The sequence below is a fragment of the Pezoporus wallicus genome, unplaced genomic scaffold, assembly GCF_028554395.1.
Source record: "Pezoporus wallicus isolate ANWC-B61680 ecotype Strahan unplaced genomic scaffold, APGP_CSIRO_Pwel_v1 contig_8013, whole genome shotgun sequence".
NCBI lineage: Eukaryota > Metazoa > Chordata > Aves > Psittaciformes > Psittacidae > Pezoporus > Pezoporus wallicus.
The window spans coordinates 1,006,619-1,031,837 of NW_026636761.1; the positions used below are offsets into that span (position 1 = coordinate 1,006,619).

General features: G+C 51.6%; 2 protein-coding genes and 2 long non-coding RNA genes across 7 annotated transcripts in view; 3 read left to right on the forward strand and 1 right to left on the reverse strand.

The window, feature by feature from the left end:
- Positions 1-2,555, forward strand: part of NUP214 (nucleoporin 214) — a 43,708-nt gene extending 41,153 nt beyond the window's left edge. For all 4 annotated transcript variants that reach the window (XM_057401554.1, XM_057401557.1, XM_057401555.1 and 1 more), the window contains exons 34-36: positions 572-714; positions 1,540-1,564; positions 2,259-2,555. In XM_057401554.1, coding sequence (XP_057257537.1) covers positions 572-714; positions 1,540-1,564; positions 2,259-2,292 — 202 coding nt within the window. In that variant the 3' untranslated portion in view covers positions 2,293-2,555. The remainder of the gene's footprint in view (positions 1-571; positions 715-1,539; positions 1,565-2,258) is intronic.
- A 10,096-nt stretch (positions 2,556-12,651) lies between these two features.
- FAM78A (family with sequence similarity 78 member A) lies at positions 12,652-22,136 on the reverse strand. The gene is made up of 2 exons (XM_057401559.1): positions 21,210-22,136; positions 12,652-13,551 (listed from the first exon to the last, which is right to left on the reverse strand). Exons 1-2 carry the CDS (start codon positions 21,470-21,472, stop codon positions 13,023-13,025), a joined length of 792 nt encoding a protein of 263 aa, XP_057257542.1. The 5' UTR covers positions 21,473-22,136; the 3' UTR covers positions 12,652-13,022.
- LOC130595126 (uncharacterized) lies at positions 19,038-23,553 on the forward strand. The gene is made up of 3 exons (XR_008971231.1): positions 19,038-19,339; positions 19,465-19,610; positions 23,440-23,553. It is a non-coding gene; the product is annotated as an uncharacterized LOC130595126 (long non-coding RNA).
- A 751-nt stretch (positions 23,554-24,304) lies between these two features.
- On the forward strand, positions 24,305-24,986 carry LOC130595128 (uncharacterized). Its single transcript, XR_008971232.1, has 3 exons — positions 24,305-24,396; positions 24,650-24,786; positions 24,890-24,986. It is a non-coding gene; the product is annotated as an uncharacterized LOC130595128 (long non-coding RNA).
- The last annotated feature ends 233 nt before the right edge of the window (positions 24,987-25,219 follow it).

Genomic DNA, 25,219 nt, shown 5'->3' on the forward strand with positions numbered 1-25,219 from the left:
CAATTGGGGAAGTACTCCAAGGGTAGGGGGGAGAAGTGCCAGGTAGGTGCAGATCTTCAGGGAAGCACTGGAACTGAGTGTGGTTCCAAATGGGCTGGGTGAGGGAAAGGAATTGAGATCTGCAGATGGTTCATGTAGGCAACAGGTTAAGGAGCCATCTGAAAGCTGGGAGTCAGGGCTCTGCTTTGTGCTCTGGCCATCAGCAGCTCATACCAATCCTGTGTTTGCTGGGTGAAAACTGCACAGGGGTGAAATAATATCTTCCATTTGATGGCTGGAGTTGGTATTTCCAAGCACTTAAAAACGTACCCTGTGTAAGCATGAACATATTTGTCTTTCTACCTGGTGTACGTTAAGCACAGGAGCTGAACAGATGTTTGTATGTACAATAGCCTTCCCCAAAAGAGTAAATCCATTTTCAGAGCGAGCAATTATCATTATTCATATCAGGTGGTCTCTCTCTTGATGCATCATTGTTTGAGTGTGCTGTTATCATTGCAGGTGTGGGGACAAACTTCCAGTGTAAGTTAGATGATGTTTGCAAATACTGATTTTTCTCTTTAAACTGCAGGTTTGGTGGTACCAGTAACAACACAGCATCGTTTGGCACACTAGCAAATCAGAACACCCCGACATTTGGCTCGCTCTCACAACAGGGAACCGGTTTTGGCACACAAAGCAGTGGATTCTCAGCTTTTGGGACAGGTGGAGGAGGTAGGAAAAGCTGAAATATAATGAACCTAACAGGCCCCATGTGTACAGCTTTCCCTGGAACGTGGGTGGGAATCCTCAGCTCCTTGTCAGAAATCTGCGTGGCCCTAATGCTGCTGTAGGGAAGGCACCACGGCCTGGAGAATTGTGCTGCAGGGGCGGGTATAGTGTCTTCCCAGAATTTAGCTCGTAATTCCATCACTGAGGTGCTGTGTTGCATCTGAATAAATCGCTCTCATCGGGTTAATGCTTTTCACCCCCTTTCATAAAGCTGTTCTTTCTTCTCCAAGGGAAATCTTGAGAAATAATGACTATTCAGTACCATATGCATGGGTCTCTGTATGTAAGCACTTGGTGTCAGAAGAAGATGCACTGCGAGCCTGAGCTGGAACAGCAATAGCCAGATTTTTATTTGGTGTAATTTGGTAAAGCTGCAGTGATTTATGCAGGGCTGAGAACAGAGCCTTTGGGAGATGATACGCTCATTGGTGTCACCATTGGCTTGTATTAAGCACAAGCTCCCTTTTCAGAGAGCCGCCCTCTATTTTCATGGAGAGGTGAATAAAGCAGGGACATTGTATGCAGTTACTGCTAATGAATGGACCTAGCTGATTGCCAGTGAAAGCAAAGCCCTCTTAGGAACTGAGGCAAGTCAGTTTTCTTCTAGATGGAGATTTGACTTCCATTGTTTGCCCATTGCTCTTTCCCTGGCCTAAGGCAGGAAAGAAATGCTTTTCAATCTGTGTGTGGGAGGGGATGTTTACTACAAATCTTACGCATTCATTTTACTTTTTACCAATTATTTTCTTACTCTTGCATTTCTTTCAGGGTTTGGGTTTGGATCAGCTAACACGTAAGTACCATTTTCTGTCCACTTCTTCCTTAAAAATACAAATAGAATCAAAATAGAAGAGTTGAATGGTTTATGAGAGCAAGCTTTGAAAGTAGCACTCGCACAGGAGTCCTGGTTTCCTCTTCAGTGGCACTGCATGGAGCTCAAAGTCCTGGCTCTCAGTGTGTGCTTTCCAGTGAGGTTAATCTTTCATATGAAAGAGAATTTTCGGTTAGATCACGCTCTTTCTTCACCTCTCAGGCACAGGATGTGCGTGCTCACGCTGTGTGTGCGAATCTAATATCTACTCCATTTATCAGGTTGAAACAAGGAATTAAATAAGTACTTTTCTGGCTGAATTGAGATGATGATTTACAGGTAAAGAACAGGACGAGGAGCCGAGGTTAGCTCTGTCATTCACTCTGCCACTGCCCTGCTCAATTAGGTTTAGCAGGTTTCTTAAACCTTAGTTTCCCTATCAAGCAGAGCATGTGTATCTCTCCAGAGAGAATTATGCTTATTCTAGATCCTTCCATCTAGGTATGATGTTATACCTGAGCATCAGGTAAAAGATGCTGGAAATACCAATGCGTTCTCATAAGCTTCTGATATTAGGGAGACTGGAAGAGTGTTTGAGAGAGCTGCTGACTTAATACTGCCTGAGGGAGACTCCAGCACTCATTGCTGTGTCGTTTCTTTTCTTCTTGCTCCACAGATCTTCCTCTGGATTTAGTGGATGGAGAAGCTAGAAACACCCTGAGCCCTCCTGCAGAACTGCCATAGCTCCTGCATTCATGGATCGTCCGCACGACCAATACAGTTTTTCTTTGAAATACAAGTTCTCAGACTTTTTTTTTCCTTTTTTTTTTTATTTTAAGAAAAAGATTTTGCTTATTTTTATGTAACACTTGTTCTCACTCTATATTAAACTATTTTATCTGCCTTGATGTTAGTTGTGTTGGAAGGCTTTATCTCCCTGCATCTAGAAGAAATAGATGTGTGCTGTGGTTACTAGCCCCGTAGTGGAGTTACCTTTCTGCTGTTCATACCATGCCTAGACGAGGGAGTAGCTCAAGTTGGTTTGTGATACAAACCAGCACGTATTTCATCGAAGAGAATGACTGATTGTCCAGGGCCCTTCACAAGGGGCTGAAGTTTTGCCCTGCTAATTTTAAGTATGGGATGGTCCACATGCTTCTCTCAGTGAAGTGCTAAAACTGAGTCATGTGTGAGCCAGAGGCTTAGTGGAGAAATAGGAAATTATCTGAGAAGAAACTGGCAGCGTGCAGAACACGTTCCCATGGCAGTAACATTCAGCAAAGAGGTGGGAAGGAAAAGCTCTCCTATTTTTACCTTTCTGTACATTTTACAGAGCTCAGAAAATGAAACTCGGGTTATAGGGAAAACTTCTGGCCCTTGTATTAAAGCGTGACCTCCATGCAGAGGCGTTAGTGATTCTGCAGCTTACAGTTTTGGCTGTGGGCTTGTGACATGTCTGAGATTGTGCTTGTTCCCTGTGGCTCTCAGCTTTAGCCAGGGTCCTTTGAAACTCTCATCTGTTTATACTTGAGCATAGTGAGCAAGTGGCTTAAAGAATGCCCTGAAGGCATTCTGGACAGACACTTTCTCTGTCTGATGCATCTGACCTTCACGAAACCTCTACATGATGTAAATGGGGTTTTGTTGCTCTCTGAAAAATGCTTTGGATATAACAGCTTGTGTATTAGTTGAATACATGCAGATGGGATGGGGTTTATCTTGTTGGTTCTGTTAGGACATTTTGGGGTAGTTCTGCTTTTGCTGTTATCAGCAGAAACATTAAGGTTTCTTTTTAATACCACACAATTTAAGTGTCACTTTTTGGTTTGGTGGGCACGTGGTGGCTTTTTGGGATTGTAAATAGTTGATAACAGCTTGGGTTTGGGTCCAAGTGTTCTAAACCAAATACTTCTGTCAACAGTTCCTGAAGAAATCCCTTCTTTCAAGTCAACCTAAAAAGTTAGTGTTATCCTAACTCCTGTTGTGGAAAGCATCCTTCTGATCTCTGCAACAGGGAATGACATTAGGTAGGTCCCCTTTAAAAAGGAAGACCACTGAAAGATGGGAATTACAGTGTACAAGGAAGGCTTATAGCTTTGCTATAGGCTCCAAGGCTTTTACATATGCCCTGGATTTCTGAACCCTGGCATGCTGCGTGTCAAATTGAGACAGCACCCTTGTCAGGGGGTTGTTTATAACCTCCCTTTCCCTCTAATGGAAGAGAGTGAGCACTAGAGATCCTTGGAGAAAATCTACTGCAATTTTGCTGCTTTGGCGATGGAAGAAAAAGCTGAAGATGGTTGAAGTGTGCCCTCCTGCTATGTCCTCCTTGACTATACACCATTTCTTATGGCCTAGAGGTGATACTGCTGCTCTGCTTTCCTTCCTCTTTATAAATAGCAGTTGGCCCAAACCATTGACCTTAAATTCTTTGCATTAATCTCCCCTCGCTGTGGCATGCGACACCTCCTAGCGAGGCCATATCAGCTGTGCTGCCCCAGATAGCTAATGAACCTCTTGCTATGGAGAAGATTGGCTCGGTAGGAATGTGATGTTGGCACGCTGGACCATTTCAAGTTTCTCTTGTGGAATGATGGGAGCAGTTGAGGGGTTGTCCCTGCTGCGCTGCTCGCTACCTGTTAACTCCTTTACCCTGGGCGAGTGAAGGGCCTGTGGAGTCACTCCAGATCCTGACTGAACACTGATCTCCTTGCCACGCTTCCAACATCATGGCTGAAACAACCCAGCCCCCTGAACTGCGTGCCCTGTTTCCATAGTAGCTGCTGGAGGCGCCGAGCAGCGCAGAGAGGCTGATCGTGACCACGAGCCTACAGGAATAAGCACAAAACGGCAGCAAAGTCGGCTTTGAGCAAATCTGCATTTCCATGGGATGAGTCAAGGGCTTGGCGAGCGCCTGGCTCTGGGTCGGTGGTTGCCAGGAGCTGGAGCTGGCTGTCAGCTGCGTTAAGTGGTCTGGGACCTCATGGCCTCCCTCCAGGGTTCTGGGGACAGATGTCCACCACAGAGTAAAGCCACTACCGCAGGAGGCCCCGGCTCAACAGAGCTGGTAAAGAAGCCAAGGACTGACTGGGCTTGGAGCCCTGGTTCTGGTGGCTTTGTTGTCCGTGCTGGTTCATCCTCAAGTTAACTGATAGCAGTGACTGCTCTAAAGGAGCTTACCCGCTTGTCTGTGCTAACGTGGCCGTGCCTTTTTACCCTGCCAATTCCGTATGAGAAGAAGCCTCGCCAGGCTTTCATCAAAGGTGGATTCTTAATTATTTCTAATGAAAGAACACATTTTTCCCTCCCTTGAGACCGTGCCATGGCCTGGAGGCAGCGGGAAGCCGAGTGCTATGGCAGAGCGCTAATGATGATGTTACAGGCTCGGTGGGCAGAAGGGAGCCTGAGGTGTAGAGAGAGGATCTCCCCAAACCCATGGAGAGACCAGGACGGGGATTTCTGCTTCTTGAAAAGGGAGGAAAGCTCCTCAAATCTCTCTGTAAAAGGGGCAAAACGTGGCTGTGTCAGAGGCACAAGAAGGAATGAGAATTATTTCATCTTGTGTTTTGAAGAGGTTTACTGTATAATGCTTGGTATTCCAGAATACAGAGGTCTTGCAGAGTGCCAGTGGTCTCAGCGATACCCCTCAGTCTGGATCCATCTCCTGGGAGAGCAGGCCATTGTTTCTTTGGCTCTTCCTTGTCACAGCACCATAATGCCATAAGAACAAGGAGGGGTTGCAGGGTTGGAGCTCATCTCGTGCTGCCAGGTTATATCCCATGTGGCCACCTCCCTGCCAGAGGAGAGCCAACCTGCACTGACCAAACCCCTGATGGTGCTCAATGGGAGAAAGCAGATGTGTTTGACGTGACCATCCTGCTCAGGGCAGGCTTATCGGGCTCAGCAGCGAGCTGCTGGGCTGTGCTGGTGTCTGTGTGGTGAGTCTCAGGCAGGAGGAGGATCCCCGTGAGAGATGGGGGAGGTTGGAAAAGTGCTGCTGAACGTTCCAGGCCCTTGATCCAGCTGCTGGGAGCAGGGTGGAAAGGTGAAGGAGGGTGGTGGCATTACTTCTCCCACCCTTTGCCAGCAATCCATGTGGAGCTGCCTCGCTTTCCCCCCTCAGCCCATCTGTGTCCCTGCTGCAGCAAGCCCAGAGGCTGAAGTGACATTTTATTTATCCCTTCTTAGTTTTCATGCGTCCTGCCCTTGTGCATTGCTTCCAGCATCGCTTCCAAGGAAAAATAATCCTGCATGAGCATGTCTGCTGGTGCCGAGGGAGTGTTTGTTCCCAGATAAATGTCGTGCTGAGCCCCAGGGGCTCAATGGGATGAGCAGCCCGTGGTCAGCAGTGAGACCAGCGCTGTTCTCCCCCCTCTCACAGCAGCGAGACCCCAGGGTGATGCAGCCATCAAGTAAAGACCATTCCTCACCGAGGGATGAGCTTGGACGTGCGAGCATCATTTTCAAGCTCTCTCCTGCATGGACTGTGGATGTCTGTCCCGGCTGCACGAGGACCCTGCGGTTATGCTCAGTGAGGTTACACTCCCCATGTCCCCTGCCTCCCACCATCCCCACCTCTTTTGTCCGCGGTCACAAAGCTCCTTCCCCGTGTCTCTGGCTCCTGCTGCAGTCAGGACTTCTCCTACGTGCCCTTATCACGCACGGGCACACTCTGTGCTGCCAGCGCCCGTGTCTGAACTCATCCTGTTCCCAACCACGAGATAAGATGAGGTGTGGGGGCACTGCTCCTGGGGGTGTGCAGCCATGGGTGATGCTGCAGCCTTGGGCTGGGCTCCTGCCTCGTCACCGCATCCCCTTCCGACAGGGACAGGACCCCTTTTTGTTTTGGAGCCGTTCCTGGGTCAGTGCTCCCTATAGTATATGGGGTATGTAGTATAATATATGCATATAGTATATGGAGTCTCTGCAGTGCTGCTCTGCAGGCACCAGGAGCTTCAAATGCACTGCGTTTAAATGATGCTTCAAAGGTGAAATAAGCTATTGCCCTATACTGAGGGAAATAGGGGACAACCCCACAGTTATGAACCAGGGCAGGATCAGACCTCACTCTCCAGTGCTGCTCTCCTGTGTCTGGGCTTTTTGGCAGGGCTCTGTCTCCAGTTTACACTGACTTACAAAGGTGTTACTAAAGGCAGCCTTGGGTACCTCGGTGCAGATTAATGAGCTGTGTTATAATTACACGGAACACATGACGCGGTATTTTTGCTCTATTTTTTTTTCAATAGATGCCTCAAGGCTCTCCAGTGCATTGCTAAAAATATTGGGCTTTAACACTTGAAAACATGCGAAGGAACAGAGCGAGTGCTTGCAGCTGCTGCACGTGAGCAGCTAAAGGAGACGTGAGACAGAAGAAACAGGAAACAAAACCTGATTTGCATCAGCAGAGGGAAGTCCCTGCAGAGCGCTCGGAGCAGGATGGGGAGGCCGGTGCCCTCCACTGAAGGAACTGCTGCCCCTGCTTAAAACCCGGCTTAGGAAATCGCAGAGCCCCAAGTGGCGAAAGGTGAAGTTTGAATTGCAGCCCCTGTACCCACTGCAAGGAAGGGTTGGGGTTGGTGGTGCTTGAACGGGGCTCCAGCTCAGCAGCCAAGGTCCTCCCCATATCCTCGTCCTTCCCGGTGTCCCTGTGCACACAGTAAGGGACCGGGTGCTCTTGGCTTTGTCAGGGTGTCACCCCAAACAGCTGCGGGCTGGCTGCTGTCCTCTCCGCACCCCTCCCTCCGCATCTAGGACATCTAAATTTAACCTCCTCCCAACAGATGAGCGGGACAGTTTCCACCCTGCAAAGGGATCCCGGAACCTGTCCTCTCCTCGGGCTCCATCCCTGCACATTCCCTCCCTCAAGCCATGACCTCCTGTATGTGCCTTTCCTCCTGCCCTTGGCTTTGTGCCGCCGATGGAACTCCCCAAACGGGCCATGTGGCTCTGTTTGATGTGGGCCCGCACCTCGGTGGTGTGGATGCTGGCGCCGGCTCTCCCCACTGCAAAGGTTGGCTGCAACCTTCAAGGGGCACAAGAGGCTTGTAGCAGGCTCCAGGCAGGACACGAGGAGAGGCAGTGAAGGGGGGACATGGGTGCGAGGTGCTCCTCATTGGGGGTGCTCCACAGGAAAGCCTTGAGCGTGGTGTGGGTCCTCCAGTCTGACCAGGCAGGAGGGTTCTGTGGTACTGAGTGGAAGCGGGTGCAGCAGGTAGAGCAAGTCTTTGCCCTGCTGCTCCTTGGAGAAGCCTTGATGCTGCTTTACAGCCTCGTCAGAGAGCAGCAAAGCTACTGAAAGGACAAGGGAGAAATTTGTGTCTTCCTTTGGCGTGTGGGCAGGAGCCCTTGGAGGGGTTGGTCATGGCAGGAGGAGCTGGAGCACGGACCTAGGAAGTGCCAGGATTGGGCTCTGTGGATTAACAGGTCAGTACAGAAGCTGTGCTCCCCAAAAAGAATCCCAGCAGTTTCCTTTCCTGGAAAGCAAATACAATCATAGAATAGTTTGGGTTGGAAAGGACCTTAAGATCATCCAGTTCCAACCCCCCTGCCATGGGCAGGGACACCTCACACTAAACCATGGCACCCAAAGCTTTGTCCAACCTGGCCTTGAACACTGCCAGGGATGGAACATTCACAACCTCCCTGGGCAACCTATTCCAGTGCCTCACGACCCTAACAGGGAAGAATTTCCTCCTTATATCCAATCTAAACTTCCCCTGTTTAAGTTTGAACCCGTTACCCCTTGTCCTGTCACTACAGTCCCTAATGAAGAGTCCCTCCCCAGCATCCCTATAGGCCCCCTTCAGATACTGGAAGGCTGCTATGAGGTCTCCACGCAGCTTCTCTTCTCCAGGCTGAACAGCCCCAACTTTCTCAGCCTGTCTCCATACAGGAGGTGCTCCAGTCCCTGATCATCCTCGTGGCCTCCTCTGGACTTGTTCCAACAGTTCCATGTCCTTTTTATGTTGAGGACACCAGAACTGCACACAATGCTCCAGGTGAGGTCTCACAAGAGCAGAGGAGAGGGGCAGGATCACCTCCTTTGACCTGCTGGTCACGCTCCTTTTGATGCAGCCCAGGATACGGTTGCTTTCTAGGCTGCGAGCGCACACTGCAGCTGGCTGAATGTGAACACTGTGGGGGGCAAAGAACGATGGAGTTAATACAGGGCGGTATTTCAACCCCACTTGTGTTGTGTGGCACGTTTTAACCTCTCCTTTGCCTGGGCTGGAAGGGGCAGAGGTGCTCTCTGCTGCCCGGGGTCCCCATGCCTGGCTGAGGGGCTGCCACTCTCCAGATGTGCCATTTACAGCTCAGCATCTGACCGTGCTTTTGCTAAGTAAGCATCAGGAACCCCAACTGTGGCAGCTCAGCTGCTGCGGTGCCACCAGCGCGGCTCCGTCCTGCTGCTGACAAACACGGGGTGTCTGCTGGGGGTTTGAACCAGAGCCCTGCGCCCGATGCGGTCTAACAGCTGAAGGGGCACCCGTGGGAAATGGGGTGCTTATTGCTGCCTTGGAACGTGCGTGCAGAGGTGGTGGAGCTGCTGGTTCAAGAGCGGCTTCCACCCAAACGACTCCAGGCGGACGCGTCTGAAAACGTCACTTTATTTCTCTGTTATAAAAGCAGGGTTTTGTTGGTTTTACATCTCTGTAAGTGTCCAGACTCGGTACATCTCGGGGTGGTTTTCACAGTATCTCTGCAAGACCAAGGACGATTCTTATTGCTGCGCCGGGGCTTGGGCAGCCCTCGCCTTACCCCTTGCTGCTGGACCCAGCCTTGCTCACTGCTGCGCCGGCTCAGCAGGTCTATACCCCCCCCAACACTGCTTCACTTCTCTATTGACTTTCTAAGGGGCTGCCCCGCTCTTGCCATGCTCATCTCAGCGTTAAGGGTAGGAAAGGAGAACCGTACAGCCCATGACGCTGTGGGGCTAAGGGGAGGGTCTCGGCCAGGGCTCACCCTGCTGCTTCCCACCCTGGACCACCACAGGATTCTGACTGGGATGGTCAGGCTCTAAAGAGCCGAGCATCACCGATGGGAGAGGCGAGGCAGAGACAAGCTCACGCGCATCAGGATCCCATGGTGGTGCCCCATCGCCTTACCCGTGTATCCTTTGTGCATTCCTGGTTCTGTAAGAAGCTGCCAGAGAAGGAGCTTTATTTACCTCTTATTTACCACCCTACTCAGTGCAGGATGCCCTGGGTCCCCAGACATTTAAGTCCCCATTGGGACCCTGTCAATCCCCATTCTAACCCCATGACCGTTAACCAGCCACAGCAATAGCGATGTCTATAGCACCTGCAACTTCCAGCCGCTATTCCTTCTCTATTCAATCTGTCCCAGTCAGGTCTGTAACGAAGCAGCGTTGGAAAAACATCACTTTTAATCACAACGCATGAAATCTCAAAAGAGGCAGCATCACTTTTCTATGCCATGTCTGGTGATGGAGGTGGAGGGGCACGTTTCAACCTAGGCACGGGATAAAGGCATTCTTTGGGAAGGGAGAAGTCCATGCAAAGCCAACCCCAACGTGAACTTTGAATTTCATATTTACTGCTTAGCTGGGTCTGTTCAGTGCAACGGAACGCATTAGCCAGGAGGTTACTATCAAATTGCATGGATGCATCCAGTCTACCAGGTAGAGGGAAGTAGGAGGAACGAGATTTAATGCACTGGGAGACTAAGTCCGACACAGAGCTAAGTGGAAAAGGACGTAGGTGTTCCCTGAATGTGGTTTTTGGTGACTGAGAAGAAATCTTTCCTTGGAATTCCTTCGTGCAGCTTATTAAGACAACTGGGTCCGATTTCTTGGACCCATGCTGACATCAGTGAGAACTGTAAGTACTCAGCACCCGGAGACAAAGTGAGTACCAGGCATAAATACCCCTTTCTGCTCATCCCAACGGGACTGCATCCAAGCGGTAGCCGAGATGCGAGCAAGCGTTATCAGCTCTTCACCCACAGCTCACATTTTGTCCTCTTCTGCGTGTATTGCCTAGGAGAAAACACAAGTCCCAAAGGGCTGTGCCAGTAGAGCTATAGTTAGCATTTGAATCTGTGTAAGAAAATGGAGTTTAATACAGAGTGACCGTGCAAGTCAAAGTCTCCCTAGCTTCATCCTGTATAGTCCCAAAGCCTAGATTTAGGCTAACTTTGGCTCATGGATTTGGGTTTGATCCAGTCCTCTTGTCTGCAAGCTGCTTGTGATGCTGGACTTCCTACCTCTGGGATCTGCCCGATGAAGAGAGCAGCTCCGTGACTGAGCATCTCTGAACACCAGCGCATGGAGGAGGGTGCTCTTCCTGGGAAATGGGGGTACAGTGGTTGCAGGGACCCAGGATCCTTGTTTGCTGGTTTGAGATTGTCATGGCGGGGGGATCTACCTTCTTGACCTGCTTTCCCCGGGCAGGTGATGTTGAACCTGGTGCCAAGTCGATGACGTGGCTTTGGAGAAGTGGGAAGGAGAACTTCTTGCTGGTAATGTCCTGTGTGGGAGATGAGGATGGCAATAGCAGCGAATCGGTGCCTCCCCGAGGGGAGAGCCTTTAGAGCAGCGTGTGTGTGGTTGTGAGACCTGTTCAGACCAGCTCAGCAGGGCCAGGCTTGTCTCTGGCACGCCGAGCTCTCTTCAGTCCTTGCTCTCGAGGCAAATTGTTAACAAGAGATGTTTTCTAGGGGCAGGAGCTGCAGAGGGAAGGGGAAGTGCTCTGCCTCAGGCTGTGTGCTGGAGCAAGAGAGCAGAGCCTCCGCTTCCCATCCTGTGCCCTGTCCTCCAGATGCCACCTCTGCTGCAGGACTTCCTCTGCCTGCAAACCATGCCCTTCCCATTCCAACGGCTCCTCCACGCCGGCTCCCTCTGCAGAAGTGCCTCCGGTAACCTCTGAAGCCTTATTGAAACCTACAGGCTCCACCTCCTGCTCCAATGCACCTTCCTTACTGGAGGATCTAGACCCAAGACTCAGTGCTGCCCTGCTCGCACCTTCTCACGCCTTACCCTTTGCTACATGGATGTTTGTGCAGTAACCAGACAGGCACAGTACCATGGTCCTGTCCGTACCCCATTCCTGATGGGTGCGTAGACCGTGAGGTCATTTGGAAGAAGATTCTCTAACCCCAGCGTGATTTGTTGTCATGGGAAGAAGAGTTTTTCCTAGCTTCTGCTTGGAATGGATGCCTGTTATTTTCAGCTGTGGCTGCTCCTGAATTATGGATATTGCTGGGTAGACTTGGTAGATAAGATCTGCCCTCGCTTACACCCATGCATCTCCAATTACTTCAGAAGGATCCTTTTTATATCCCGCTCTTCTTACAGCGCTGTCAGTTGGATTTCATGGGAAAACTGGGCAACAGCTTCACCAGCAGCCCCAAGCTGGTGGATTGCGGGCTGTAGCTGGCAAACATCTGTGTGTCTTAAAGCCAAACCCCGTGGGACATCATCCCCTCTTGGTGTATGTTACCTCCCAGGGCCACAACTCCAGCTCTGAGCTTGTCCCGTACGATTATGCTAACAGGAGAGTGAGACCACCAAGCGTAAGCAGTGCAAGCTTCTTGCTACCTCTTCTGTGAAGCAGGGACGTGGCCCAGTAGCTCCCACTCGAGAGACATCCTACCGCAGGTTTGGTATTTGCATTGCTTTGAAACTGAGATTATTTCCATGCTTTCTTGATCCAGGTTGTAAAACCAGGAAGATTCTCTTTTTACCGTGCTTCTCCCAACTTCAGGCCCTTTTCTTTTCCCGTCCATCAACACCCTGATGGATCCATCCCTCGCTCCAAAACTTTCTCCCAGAGATTCTGTAGAAAAAGGACATTCTGCCTGGTGGTGGTGGTGTTGGTTCGTTGTTTTTCAGACGTAGCTTTAAGGCAAAAGTTTGGCAATGCAAAGCAAAGTCTACATAAGGCCGCATGACTTGGATTTGCAACTCAGAACCTGATAGCTTAAAAAAAGAAAAAGAACCATAATCCCTATCTTAAATAATGAACTTTTCGCTCCAGGAACTTGTTTTGTTCTCAACCAAAACGGAAAAAAAATAAAAGGAAAAAAAAAAAACCAAACCCCTTTTAAAATCCCAAATAAAATGTCCTTATTGTTCGGGGCAGTCTGGACAAGCTAATGAGACTGAAGTTCAAACAGTAACTAAAGTAGGGAAGAAAAAAACCAGCTCTAGGGGTAGACATCAGTGTTAGTTTCTTCCCTTAGGAATCCAGTGATGAGACAGACCCCGGTCAAAGGTCTCCTCTTTAGCTTTAGCACAGTGAAATCCGTCCCAATGGGAGAAGGTAGAATGGTTGCATTTGTTGAATGAAGAAAAAGTGCATTCTTGATCTTGCTCAGATTCTACGTGTGTGTTCTAATACCTAAGTGATTGTTTTGCTTCTCGGGTTCGTCGGTTCGTTTCTCTTTTTCTCCCTTTTGGTGCCGGGACGCCAGGTTCGTATTACCGATGTTTGGGAGGTATCACCACGAGCGGCTGCCCATCCTTTGGCCTCCACATGAGTACCTGAGCATCATTGGCATTGGGTTTGACAAGGGCACTGGGTGGTATTGGCTCATTCTTGCTAAGGACCTGGGGCTGCTCTTGAGCAGAGGGCTCCTGCAGCTTGGCACGCTGCCCCAAGGGTCTGCTGGGGTTCACCTCGATGCCCAGCCTCATGCGCCATTTGATAGTCTGCAAGGTCACCATCTCGTTGGTAGCCGTGTTGGTTGCCACCAGCCACGTGGTGAAGCTTTGATCCCGGTGAATGCTTGTGAGTTTGGCCACGTTGCTCTCGCTGACGGGCACTGCCCACGTCACGCTCGGGTAGAAGTTGTCGTTCATGCTGATGTTGAACTTGGACTCCTTCTTGGTGGGACCCACGATGGTGCAGGTTTCCGTCGTGTTCCCGTACCAGGGATAGTTCACTCCATCTGAGTCGCTGATGGCCTGGATTTTACCGTCCAGGAGATCCGGAAGCTCCCAACTTGACCTGCCGCAATCAACAGCAAGTTATGGATAATGCATTAATTAATTAGATTAGAAGCATGCCAGGCTTCAAGGAGGGGGTGTGAATGCATCCCCCTCCCCTTCAGCTTTTACTTGAATTTGTGCCTTTCACACCATCCTGCTGAAAACGCCCCATCCCTGCCCTTAAAACTGCCTGCCCATTTCCAGGACTGATCATGGAAGTCTGTCCTGCTGTTAAACACCACTGAGGAGCAAGCATCAAGCAGGGATACCTTGCAGGGACCGACGGTAGCCTGGAGTGGTTCAAACTGTGTCTATTTAAGGCTGCAAAGGGTAAGTGCTCCAGCGCTGGAGATAACGCAGTGTTGCAGGTATCTCCTTGCAGGTCTTTGGCTGTCTGAACACAAGGACTCGCCCCAGCACTGTATTCACCGGTGAGAGCAAGGCTCGGGGCTGAATTGCCTTCTCTCAATAGCACAATATCTCCGGTGTCAGCAGAAGATCAGGCAGGCTCAGAGCTGGCCATGGGCTGAGCTGACAAAAGGACCAAGCGATTGAAGTAGGACCCAACATAAAGCTTCCCACTGCCCTGTTCTGTTCTTCCCTTTCAGTCCCTGGATAAGCCGCTGTCTCTCCCTGCTGTCTGCCTGGCGCTGCCCCTGTAACCCATCCTTCTCCAGCCCTAGGAAGGACCCAGTTCAAAGGCTGCACCCCAGGCTCTGGGCTGGGGATGCTATTACAGTAATCAGAGAAACTGAGGTCAGCCAGCCTGTAAAACTGCCTGAGCCGGTCGCTGGGCGCTGCGCTTGCGAGCAGGCAGAAAGGTCGGGCTTTAGAGCGAGCAATGGAGTGAAAACTGCCTCTGTCACCTTGCAGCGCACAACTGGGGTTGCGTTTCTTTATTAACTTCTGATTTAATTAAGATGAGGTCTGCCAATAGGAACAAACTGCTGTAAATGCCTCAGACAAAGGGTTAGGGACAGGCAGAGCGATGGCATAACCACAGAGCATGTGCCAGGTATTTTAAGGACACTCCTTTATAAAGCAGGCTGGTAGACATGGCTCTGATGTATCTTCTCCTTCTTGCTTACGGATGAGCCCTCCCAGCATCCAGAGATGCTGAAGTGGCAGAAGGGGCTGTGTGGCAGCAGCTCCCAGCCTTGACCCACCATGGGGCTGGGATATGAGGCTGTATCTCAGCCCTCCCCCCCAAACCCTGTGGCCCCCTACATAATGGGACATAGTTTATCTTGGGAGGGACACCGAGGACATGTGCTCAGGCTCAGCAGAGTGACTGTCCAAGCCTTTATTAAGCCCAGTGCTGCAGCTTAAAATAGCCCCTTTGGCTGAAGCAGGGGCTGGAGTGGGCGCAAGCAGGCAGGGGGCTCATGTGGGGCCCAGCCAGCTCTAACCCAGCGCTGGATGAGCTGCTCCTCTGCTCTGGCCAGGACTAATGTGTCAGTCTCACAAGGCTGTTTTGTTAATTAGTTAATGACCGTGAAGTGCCTCCATGTTTGGAGCCATTGGATCGCTCAGCAGTTGGCTGTAAGTGCCTGGCTGGGGCTAGAGGATACTGCAGGGGATTTAAAGATCTCATTTCTCTTTTCACCCTAGCAGGGGGGGGTCCGAGTTAAAAATGCCCCCTGTGCCATGGCAGGCGTTGAGCAAAGGGCTGCCCTGTGCAGGAGGTGGCTGGTTTGCAGGGCAGATATGGCCTGGGAGGTTAAGGGCAAGGCAGGACGCATGCTGTGCAGCAGGGATGCAGGGATGCTCCGAGCAGCAGGACCAGGGTTATGCAAGCGCGACATCTCCGTGCACAGATTTAGGGGCTGCTGTCAGCTCTGGCACCGCAGCTGCAGCAAATCCTCCCCTCCCGAACCCATGGCCAGCAGGCAGAGGGAGTCCTTTCCCTGGAAGAAAATCTGTAGTGAAGGCAGCCAAAAGGAGATCCCTGAGCAGCCCTGCCAGGACCCCCATTGCTGCAGAGACGTTGATGCGCTCTGCTCTCTAAACCAGAGTCATCCTCACTCGCCATCCCCCATGCTCTTCAGGGAAAAGCCCTGGGGATGCTGGATGAGAGCAGCCCTCAGCAGGCAGATGAGCAGAGGTCGTGTCTGCAGCCCCCACCTCCTCCCCACCACACAGCCCGGCTCTGAAACACCATCTGGGGGCTCTTTCTCTCCCTTTCAGCAGATGGTTTAGGATTACTTTCCATTCAGTGGCCAGGACCCAGCTTGGCTGTCACCTGGGGATGAGATGTGATGATTTCCCAGAGGTTCACCCTGACAGGCGTGGTGCTAAGGTGCAGCTGCAGCATCTCTGTGGGTACCACAGTGCCAATCTGGGACCTGGGATGCTGCAAGAGGCTGGTGGGCGAATGGCAGAAGAATCAGGTAGAGGATGCTCTGAAACTGCAGGGCAACTAAGACCTGCTTGTCCCTACACATATCAGATCCCCAGACCAGTAGAGAATCCCAGACTGGATTGGACTGGAAGGGACCTTAAAGCTCATCCAGTTCCGACCCCCTGCCATGGGCAGGGACACCTTCCACTAGAGCAGGTTGCTCTATTATCAGGATTTGCCCAGGGTTTAAACGAGAGCAAGAAGTGGATCTGTGTCAGGGCATGGGGAGGTTGCTGAAGGCAGGATGCTGCCCTCAGAGCCTGCAGAACCTCAGTGCAAAGCCGAGCGTGTTGGTGAGCAGCATGGCTGCGCTCAGGCTCAGAAGCGCATCCTGCTTAGGAAAAGGCATTGGCAGGAATGGGGAAAAAGAAACTGGGCTGTGTTTCCTCAGGGAGCACCCTGTGTGTGGTTAACCCTGGGGTTTCAAAACCACGAGGCTCTGTCTGCACAGCTTAGCCATGAGAAGAAAACCGAGGCCTTATGATGATCCCATGACTGGAGTGAAACCAGATGGTTGCTGCTGGTCGTGGTTGGAAAGCCTGCATGCTGGCCAGGTTGGTAGCCTTTGCTTGCATAGCGTGTCCGTGTTAAACAATATGCTAACAACTGGCTTTTTTGGATGATTTTGAACAGAACGCTGTGGAATGGTCTTTGGCTGCATCAGCATCTTTCTGTGGTGGTGTGGAGCCAAGAAAAGACCAGAAAGTGCCCAGTAAACACTTTGCTGACAATAGCAGGGAAGAGGCATGAAAAGAAACCAACCTATCTGGTTTCGTGGATTCACCGTGGCTGATCAGCTCCAAAATCAGTAGGTTCCGGTTTGTAATGCTTGTTCCTGCCTCTTCTGAAACCTTCACGGTCAGGATGGGCACCACCAGAGACTGGATGCTAACAAACCCCTATTAACAAATGGCTTTTTCCTATCAGAAGGAACTTTGAGCTACTTCTTGTGGCACAAGCATAGCCCTGCTGCTGACAGCCAAGCAGCTTCATGTAGGTTTTCGCCTCCTAGTCCTCATTCAGATACACTCCTTCCTATTCTGACACATGAAATGAAGCCCCCCAGCTTACCCCGAGCCCCCCCCCAGCACAAACTGGAGCCATCACTGCAGTGACCTGTGCAGTGACAGCAAATCCAAGCAGAGCGGCCTCCGGCCCTGTGCATCCCGCAGTGACACGGGGACGTTCAGTTAACCTTTTACGACAGGCATCAGGCACTACCAGCACCAATTCCTTAAAGCCAGCTCCTAATTAGTCACAGGCCAGGTGGACTTGCATAACCTCGTGCTTTCCCACACCCTTCCCCTCCACCAGCTGCCTAGATGGGAGAAGCCGATCTCGGATGCTGACTGTGCTCGGTGCGGGTACCGGTGCAGTGCGTGTGGGTGCAGTGAAAAGCCGTCTCGAGTATTTCGCATCCCTGCTCCTGCCTCCCTCCCTCCCCTGCGCCTGTGCTGAAAGAAAGGGAACCTGACAGTCGGAACTGCTTGATTTTAAATTGCCCTTTCCAGCGCCTGTCTCGCCTGCTGCAGCACAGCGAGAGACTCAAGCCGCGGTTACAGCAAAGAACAGGAAGGAAATTCAAGATGTTGTTCCCCTGTTGTCGGAGTCACGCTGCTCTGGTCCCTCTTCCCTCCCCATCCTCCAGCTGCGTGCTCCTCCTGGTGAACCGGCAGCGCTGCTCGCTGCGTGCTGGTTCAGGGAGTAACACCAGCAGAACGCTGGCATTAAGGGACAGATTGCTGCTGCTTTAGCTGAGCAGGCTCAAATCGGGCCGGACAACCTATTTGCCTGTGTTAAAGTGTCTGCATACAGCACAGGTAAGGGCAGCAAAGCCTTTTCCTCCAAACCCCCAGAGGGTCAATTCCCACTGTGACCTGACCTCCCTTTGCTTCCCAGGGAAAGGATAACCTTATTTTTCTCCTGTGGTGAATCTGGTTTTGACTGTGTTTTCCCTTCCGAGGACTCGGGGTTTATTCTCTTGACAAGTTGATTTCTCGAGTTCATTGTGCCTCTGCTGCAGGGCATAGGAGATTTACTGTCACAAGAGAGATGCCGGGTAGGTAAAGCGATGATGTAATGCTGCAAGCTGCCCCATCAGGGAGAAAGATCCACCTGAAACTTCTCCAGATTCTGGGCTGATCATATGCAAACTCCAATTTATTTCTCTCCCTGTTTTGCATATCTCCATCTGCACCGCTTCTTGCACATCTCCATGGAGATGAAGAAACGAGGCTGGATAATGCTGTTCTGGCATCACCCAGCCACTAACACAGGTCCCAGCAAGTGCTGCATGATGGGGAACCAGCACCCATGGGGGAGATCCCAGTGGGGACCCCATCCAGCTGCTCCCACACAGGCCTGATCCTGATGCTTCCCACTGCACAGCAGCATCCTTCCCTAAGGAACAGGGTAAAACCCTGCTCGAGGGAGCAGCAACAGCAGCCAGGAGATTGCCCCAGTTCTGCAGGGAAGTGGGGTCAGAGAGCACTTCCACATCCTCATGCTGGAGGTTTTCACATTCCCAGCAGCACCTACTGACTTACATGTAAAATAATGCCAGCGTTCACGCGTCATCTAAGCTTTACTTGTTTTCCTTTACACCTAAAACCACTTTGTTTAGCCCCAAATGGCCAGTGCCACTTTAAATGTGTCTGAATTATTCCCTCTGTAACTAATATCCCTATATAGGCACCGCTCCATCTGCTCCAGTATTTCTCAGCTGTTTCTGTCCTCAACCTAATGGCCAGCTTATACACAGCTAACAACTTTGGAGTATGGAAGTGACAAATTAACCCAAAGCCTGCTGTAAGCACTGATGCTCCGAAGGATTTGTGATGATTTGGTGTTTTCTGTTTGCTTGTCACCCCAGTGATCACAGATATGTGTGTGGCAGCAGCCTCTCTCCATCATGGAAAGTTGGGACAAATACTCTGCCGGCATAAATCAATGCAGCTCTGTGGAGGTCAGTGAGATTACATTGAGTTACACCAGCTACAGGCTTTGCCCATCTTTCGGATAGGTTTGTGTCCTGTCCCTCTCTCTGTAAAGGTCTTCCAAGAGCATGTGTCAATGGCATTGAGAGAAGCCTTTCCTCCCAAACACCTTTATTTATAGCTTTCAGATGGTGACAGGTCTATAGAAAGAGAGTGGAGGAGCAGGCCAATTCCTGCTTGTGTTTGGGTAACTCCTTTCTCTGTATCAGTTAAATATCAATGAACCTCTTAGGGAAAAATCCTTGTTTCCATGATTTTCTAGATAATAACTCCCTGGCATAGCTGCAGTGCTCAATTCTGACTACCTGTTTCCAGCACTCAGCCTGTAGATACAACTTTTCCTTGGTCTCAAAGCATTCCAGTAAGGGAAGACTGTACCAAACCCTCATTCCAAACACAGGCAAACTCAGGTGCAGGGAAACAGAAGGATACAGCAGTGCTCTGCTGTACAGAGCAGCTCTCTGCCCAATCCTCCTTGTTTCAGTGGATGTGAGCTGTATTTCTATACAGTGGACTTCTCTGTTTTCCTTCGCAGCTGGTCGCTGAAGACAGGATTTCTAAATGAGCCTGAGAATTACACATGCAAATCCCATAGGCCTGGAATTGGGAACATCTGAGCAACAAATTGTCCTTGCTAAAGATGGTGCCGGAGCCAAAAAGCCTACAGATTTCGGGCCTGCTGTAAGTACTTTTAAAATCAAGCTAAGCTGGTCTGCTCCCTCGCTGAGCCTCACTGGTGCTGTTTGCCGGGTGCCAGTTTGCTTCTCAAGGCACTTTATGCTTGAGCAGAGAAGGGACATGGGGACAAAAGTGGGGGGGACACTGTCATGGCTACTCCTCACTTGCCTTTCGCTCTGGTCCACATCTTACAACACGTATGCGCTTTATATCTGAGATGCTGAACCCGTGTCCTTATCTGAGCTTACAGGCAGGAGGGAGGGAAGAAGGGCCAGGATGTGCGTGCAGATGTTCAGGTTGATGGCAGGGAGGCACTGCACTAAGTCAGTCTATCCTGCTCTGCAGCCCTACCCGGTGTTCCCTCAGCCCTCCTCACTGACCGTCTTTTAAGCCACACAGAATGACCCTTGAGGGGCTGAGCCAGCATCCCTCTAACACCAAACACTCAGGTGAGCAGATGGGAGAGTTCCTTAGGATCTGACCTTCCCGTCCTTCCTCCCTTGCCCCTGAGACCGGGCAGCATCAGCACCTCCAGCCCCCAAACCATCTGCCAGCCCAGGGCTCTGCGGTCAGGCTCATCCCCGTGGCTGGACAGACAGATCTCTACTGCACCCAGCGCTGCCAGCACCGTGCACTGCAGAACTGCTGGGCTGTGCAGGCATCTGGACATCAGGTGCTGTTGCTGCTTTAACTGCGAGCCAAATCCTGCACCAGCGTCTGGTGATCAAACTGGCAGAGGACTGGGGAGGAGGTGACTTTTCTGTGGGGAGGTGACATTTTCATTTCACTCGCTCCTGTCTTATTCTTACTGTCTGACCAGTAACAGGGTGGTTTTCCTGTGCCAAACAGCCCCTCACTTCCCCCTATCTTATACATATACCTATCTTTCTCCTCTTATATTACCCCAAAAGTGGGTAATGTGAATTTTTCACCCTGTAAAGGGTTTAACTCTCAGTGGGTTAAATCCATCTTGTTCTGTCCCTGTAGGCTGCCTGCTGCCATAGGCAAGGCAAGCAGGATCCATCCCCTGATGTCAAATGTGTTCCCAAAGCTGCTGGGCCACCGAGCCCCCAGTGGTGGCCCACTGCAGCAGCAGCAGTGCCCGCTGGGGCCAGCAATGTGCCACAAGTGTCAGCCCTTGGGTTTCCCTGGGGCTTCTCAAGGAGCAGATTTACCCTGGGAGGGATGGGGAGGATGCAGACGAGAAGAGCAGGGGGTCAGGGGGACCCTTTGTGTAATGCATGTATCAACAGGGCTGCCTGCGGTACCAGGGCTGATCTGGGCTCCCAGGATCTCCAGTGCTGCTCAAAAGCTGTTGGGAAATGCAGGATTGCTTTTGGGTTCCTATCAGAGCAAGTGGGTTTTGGTTATGGCTTGGGCACATTTCCATTAGATGGGAAGAACACCCACTCCTTTTAAAGGGCAGGGACAAGCTCTCCTGTGTTTTAAACATAGGGTAAAGTCCTGTTAAGTTTCAGAAGAGCTGGGTTTTAAAATCAAACCATCTGCATTAGAATTTTCAGCTTAATCCAGTACTTCCACCCAGGCCATGGTCCTTCCCACAAGGCAAACGCACCCGCACGTGCTCGTGGAAATACTTACATTCCCTGCTCCCCGTAGTGATTGTAAAATTCCATGTGGCTGCAAGCCTGGATCCAGCCCACAATCCAGGTCTCCTTCTTGGGAATAGGGGGCACCAACACTTGTGCAGAGGCTCGGAAGTGAGGGGTCCGGTAGCGCAGGACCACGCTGGAGGACTCGTCGATGCTGGTGGGAATGGGATCGATGGAGGCTTTGACTTCAATCACTGAAATACTTTCCCGGAAAACTTTGGATTTGCAGCTAATACTCTGAATACAGCCCATGGCATACCCCGAGTACAGTCCGACGCAGCTCCTAGGGTACTCCAGCAATCCTGGGGAATATTAGGCATTGAAATTATCTGGTGCTAGATCAATTACAGATCTTCTTGGTTTGTAATCTCAAAACTGATATCCATAGGATAGAAAATTCATCACGTAAAGCCTTAATTTGAGTATCTGTCTTACAAGTACTGCTATTTTTGAGGCTAGCTGCACTTCAGAAGCAAAAAGGGCCTTTAAAATTGTTTTCCCCTTTTAATGACCCATTAAATGTATCACTCGAACAGTCTTTGGGTTAAAAAAAAAAGGGCTCTTGAGTTCAATAAATAACGGTGGTGTTCTTAGCCGATATATTTAGTCCTTCCTTTCCTCAGATGCGGTCTGTCATTCACCGTCAAACATAGAACTAGCCGGTATTTCCCTTTATTCTTTGGATGAAAAGCAGACTGTTGATAGACACATCTATATAAATAATGAAATAGTTTTTAGCCCCGGCTTGTCACAACCGGTGTGGATTTCCACTTCCTGACTTGCAGTTGTTCAGAACTTCCTTTCGCACACAAAAAAATCACAATAATAAACCCGAAAGAAACGACGGGTGGAAAACGCACGGAGTAGCCAAAGCCCCGGTGCTTGGAGGCTCCTCCGCCGGCGATGCGGTGGGGATTATTATTAACTATAATGCCCTTTCCTTAGAAATAGCCGGAGCCGCACGGACCGACCGGGGGTCCCGCTCCCGCAGCGGGGCCGCGCTCAGCACCGCGGAATCACCGCCCGTGTCATCCCGCCGCCACGCACCGGCCCGGGGGGCGCCGGCCCCGCGGCTCCCCTTCCTCCTCCTCCTCCTCCTCCTCCTCGGCGAGCGTCTCTCCGCAGGGGTGTCCGACCCTTCCTCCTCCTCCTCCTCCTCCCGCTGCTGCTGCCGGCCGAGCGGGCTGCGGCTCAGCCTGCGGGGCTCATGGGCTGCCCCGCACACACGCGTGGGCCCCGCGGGGCGGTCACAGCATCCCGCGGCGGCGGGAGCAGCGCCGAGCCCCGGCCGCCGCGCTCCGCACCGGGCTCCGCACCGGGCTCCGCGCTCCCTGCGCTGCGCGGAGGCGCGGTGCGGCGGGCGGAGGTGGGGGGGGGGGGGGGGGGGGGGGGTGTATAGGGGGGAGGCTCCTTCTCTCGCTCCTTTTTTTCCTCCCTTCGCCTCTTTGCTAGATGCCCGGGGAGGTGAGAGGAGCAGGATCGGTGCCTCCGCCTCCTGGCTGCAGCGAGCTTCCTCTCTCGCAATACATTCATGCATACGGGGACAGCGCCGGCCCCGCGCTCAGCCTCGCCGCTGGAGCTAAAGACGGGGGGGGGGGTGGTGTCGGGGAGGGCTCCCGCTCCGGTCGCAGCCGCAGGATCAGAAAGGCAACGGGGTCAAACTTTGCCCGAACTCGCCCGTTGCTGCTCCGAGCCCCCCGGCGCTCCCCGCCGGCCGCCCGGGCTGGGACCGCCGCATGACAGCGGCCCCGAGCCCGCTGCGCTCCCTGCCCGCCCGTCCTCCCTCCTTCGCCCAGTCCCATCCCTCCTCCCCCTTATTTCGCTTTTAAACTGCAGCTGTTGAGGCTAACCCTCCTTTGCAAAAAGCAGCATTTCCTCCCACTGCTCCGCGGATTGTGGGTAATGTAGTTTTGGTGAGACATGTCTCCCCACCCCTTCCCTTCCCTTTTCTTTTCCCCTGTGTATTTGCTCTTGGGGTTTCAGCTTAAGAGTTCCCTCTCCCAGCTGGAGCTCGGGTGGTAGATTTGGGAAAGGGGTGGTCTCCTTCTGTGCAAAACCTGTAGCCCTAGGTTGATGGACTGGGTTTCAAGCAGCCAGAAAGGCAGAGCTCTCCATAGCAGCGCAGCGACTGAGGGGCAACTGGAATAGAGCCTTAGGAGCCACCCAAGGCAGCAGCGGCCCGTGGCAAACTTATAAACTTCTGTAATGGATCATTTCAGGAGTAACGCTGCTGAGGATCCCAACGGCAAGAGCTGAGCACCAGGAGAGGGGTGTGCGTGTCCAGCGTTTTGGTAAGAGCTGCTGTGCATTGAGGGGGACGCAGAACTCCGGGTGCGTGTTTGTTATTATTATTGTGTCCTTTGTGGTGTGCTTCTACGTAGGAAACCTGGGGAACCAAGAGTAAAAACCTCTCTGCCAGTGATGCCTTCAGTGTGCTACAGCGGAGCAGAGTGGAGTAAATGTCTTTTATTCATGGAGACATGGGATCAGGAATGGTTTGGGTTGGAAGGGACATTAAAGCTCATCCAGTTCCAATCCCCTGCTACAGGCAGGGACCCCTTCCACTAGAGCAGCTTGCTCCAGGCCCCTGTGTGCAACCTGGCCTTGAACACTGCCAGGGATGGGGCAGCCACAGCTTCTCTGGGCACCCTGTGCCAGCACCTCACAGGGAAGAGCTTCTGCCTAAGAGCTCATCTCAGTCTCCCCTCTGGCAGGTTAAAGCCGTTCCCCTTGTCCTGTCCCTACATCCCTTGTCCAAAGCCCCTCTCCATGTTTCCTGTAGGCCCCTTTTCAATACTGGTATATAGTCCTTCCCACCCCGTGCTCTCAACAGGCTCGATGAGCTCACGCTGTGCCTGGCATTCTCCAGCACTGTGCACTTGCTGTCTGCCCTCCGATGGGAAGGAGAGACCGGAGCTACTGGGTGATCCTGACAAGCGAATGCCACGGGATGAGGGGAGGCTCTTTTCCACTGCAGCGGGTGGAAAACACCCCATCTATTGCTTTTCTTCTGTGCATTTCTCAAAGGTTTGGCCAAGTATTTCCTTCAAACTTCCCAATGAAGTGCACAATTACAGTCACTAGCCCCGCCACAGCTACAAGAGCCAAGAACACACTCAAGTTACAAGCAACTTACCATCACGTAGTACAAGAAAGAATGGAATGAGCATCTCCAAGTGCAATATCCAGTTGCTTCAGCAGCCTCCAGAAGGTGTTGAAATCCTTTGACATTTCCAAGACTCTTTCACACTTTTCAAACAAGCTTGTCACACTTTCAGAGCATCATGAATCTGGTGAAACTGCGTCTTCAGCACCTCCATTCTCATGAAGCTTCAGCCAGGTTTTGCTTCAACTTGGCTGTCTCTGGTGTTCTGGTCAAGGAGGAAATTGCATTATCTCATTCTAATTAAATCAGATTTTTTACTGCAGATGGAGTTTTCTCTGGGTTTTGGTCGTGCCCATCCCCATCACGCTGCTGGGAGTGATGAGTGTGGCTGCACTGAGCCCGGTACTAAACAACTCCTGTGCCCGAGAGCATGCTGCTCACTGATGGAATGGTTGGAGAGGTGAGGCCAAGCTGTGATAAGTATGAATTAGGAGTGTCTGGTGATGCTGTGTTGTGTTTCCTTCTGCTCCTTGTTTGATGAACCTGCCTATGTCTCACTGTAGCATGGCCGTGCTCCATTCCTCCTATTATTACCCCCAGCACTGTGCCTCCATGTCCTTCCAGCATGGTTTCCTGGTTTATGGAATTGCAGGATCTGCTCTTCACCATCTGATCAGCAACACATACAAGCGGCCCACTGGAGGCTACGCTGTGCTGTGCTGATGGGCCTGGCTGGATCTGCTGCCTGTGCCATGCACACTGCAGAATATCACATTTCACTTTGGCCAAGCTCTCTCCTTTTCACCCCCTGAACAATCACACCCAGGAACACCATGGGTTTGCTTGCAAGCACTTTGGCTGCAAGCTCTGCTTCTTGGCCAGGCACTGCTGGA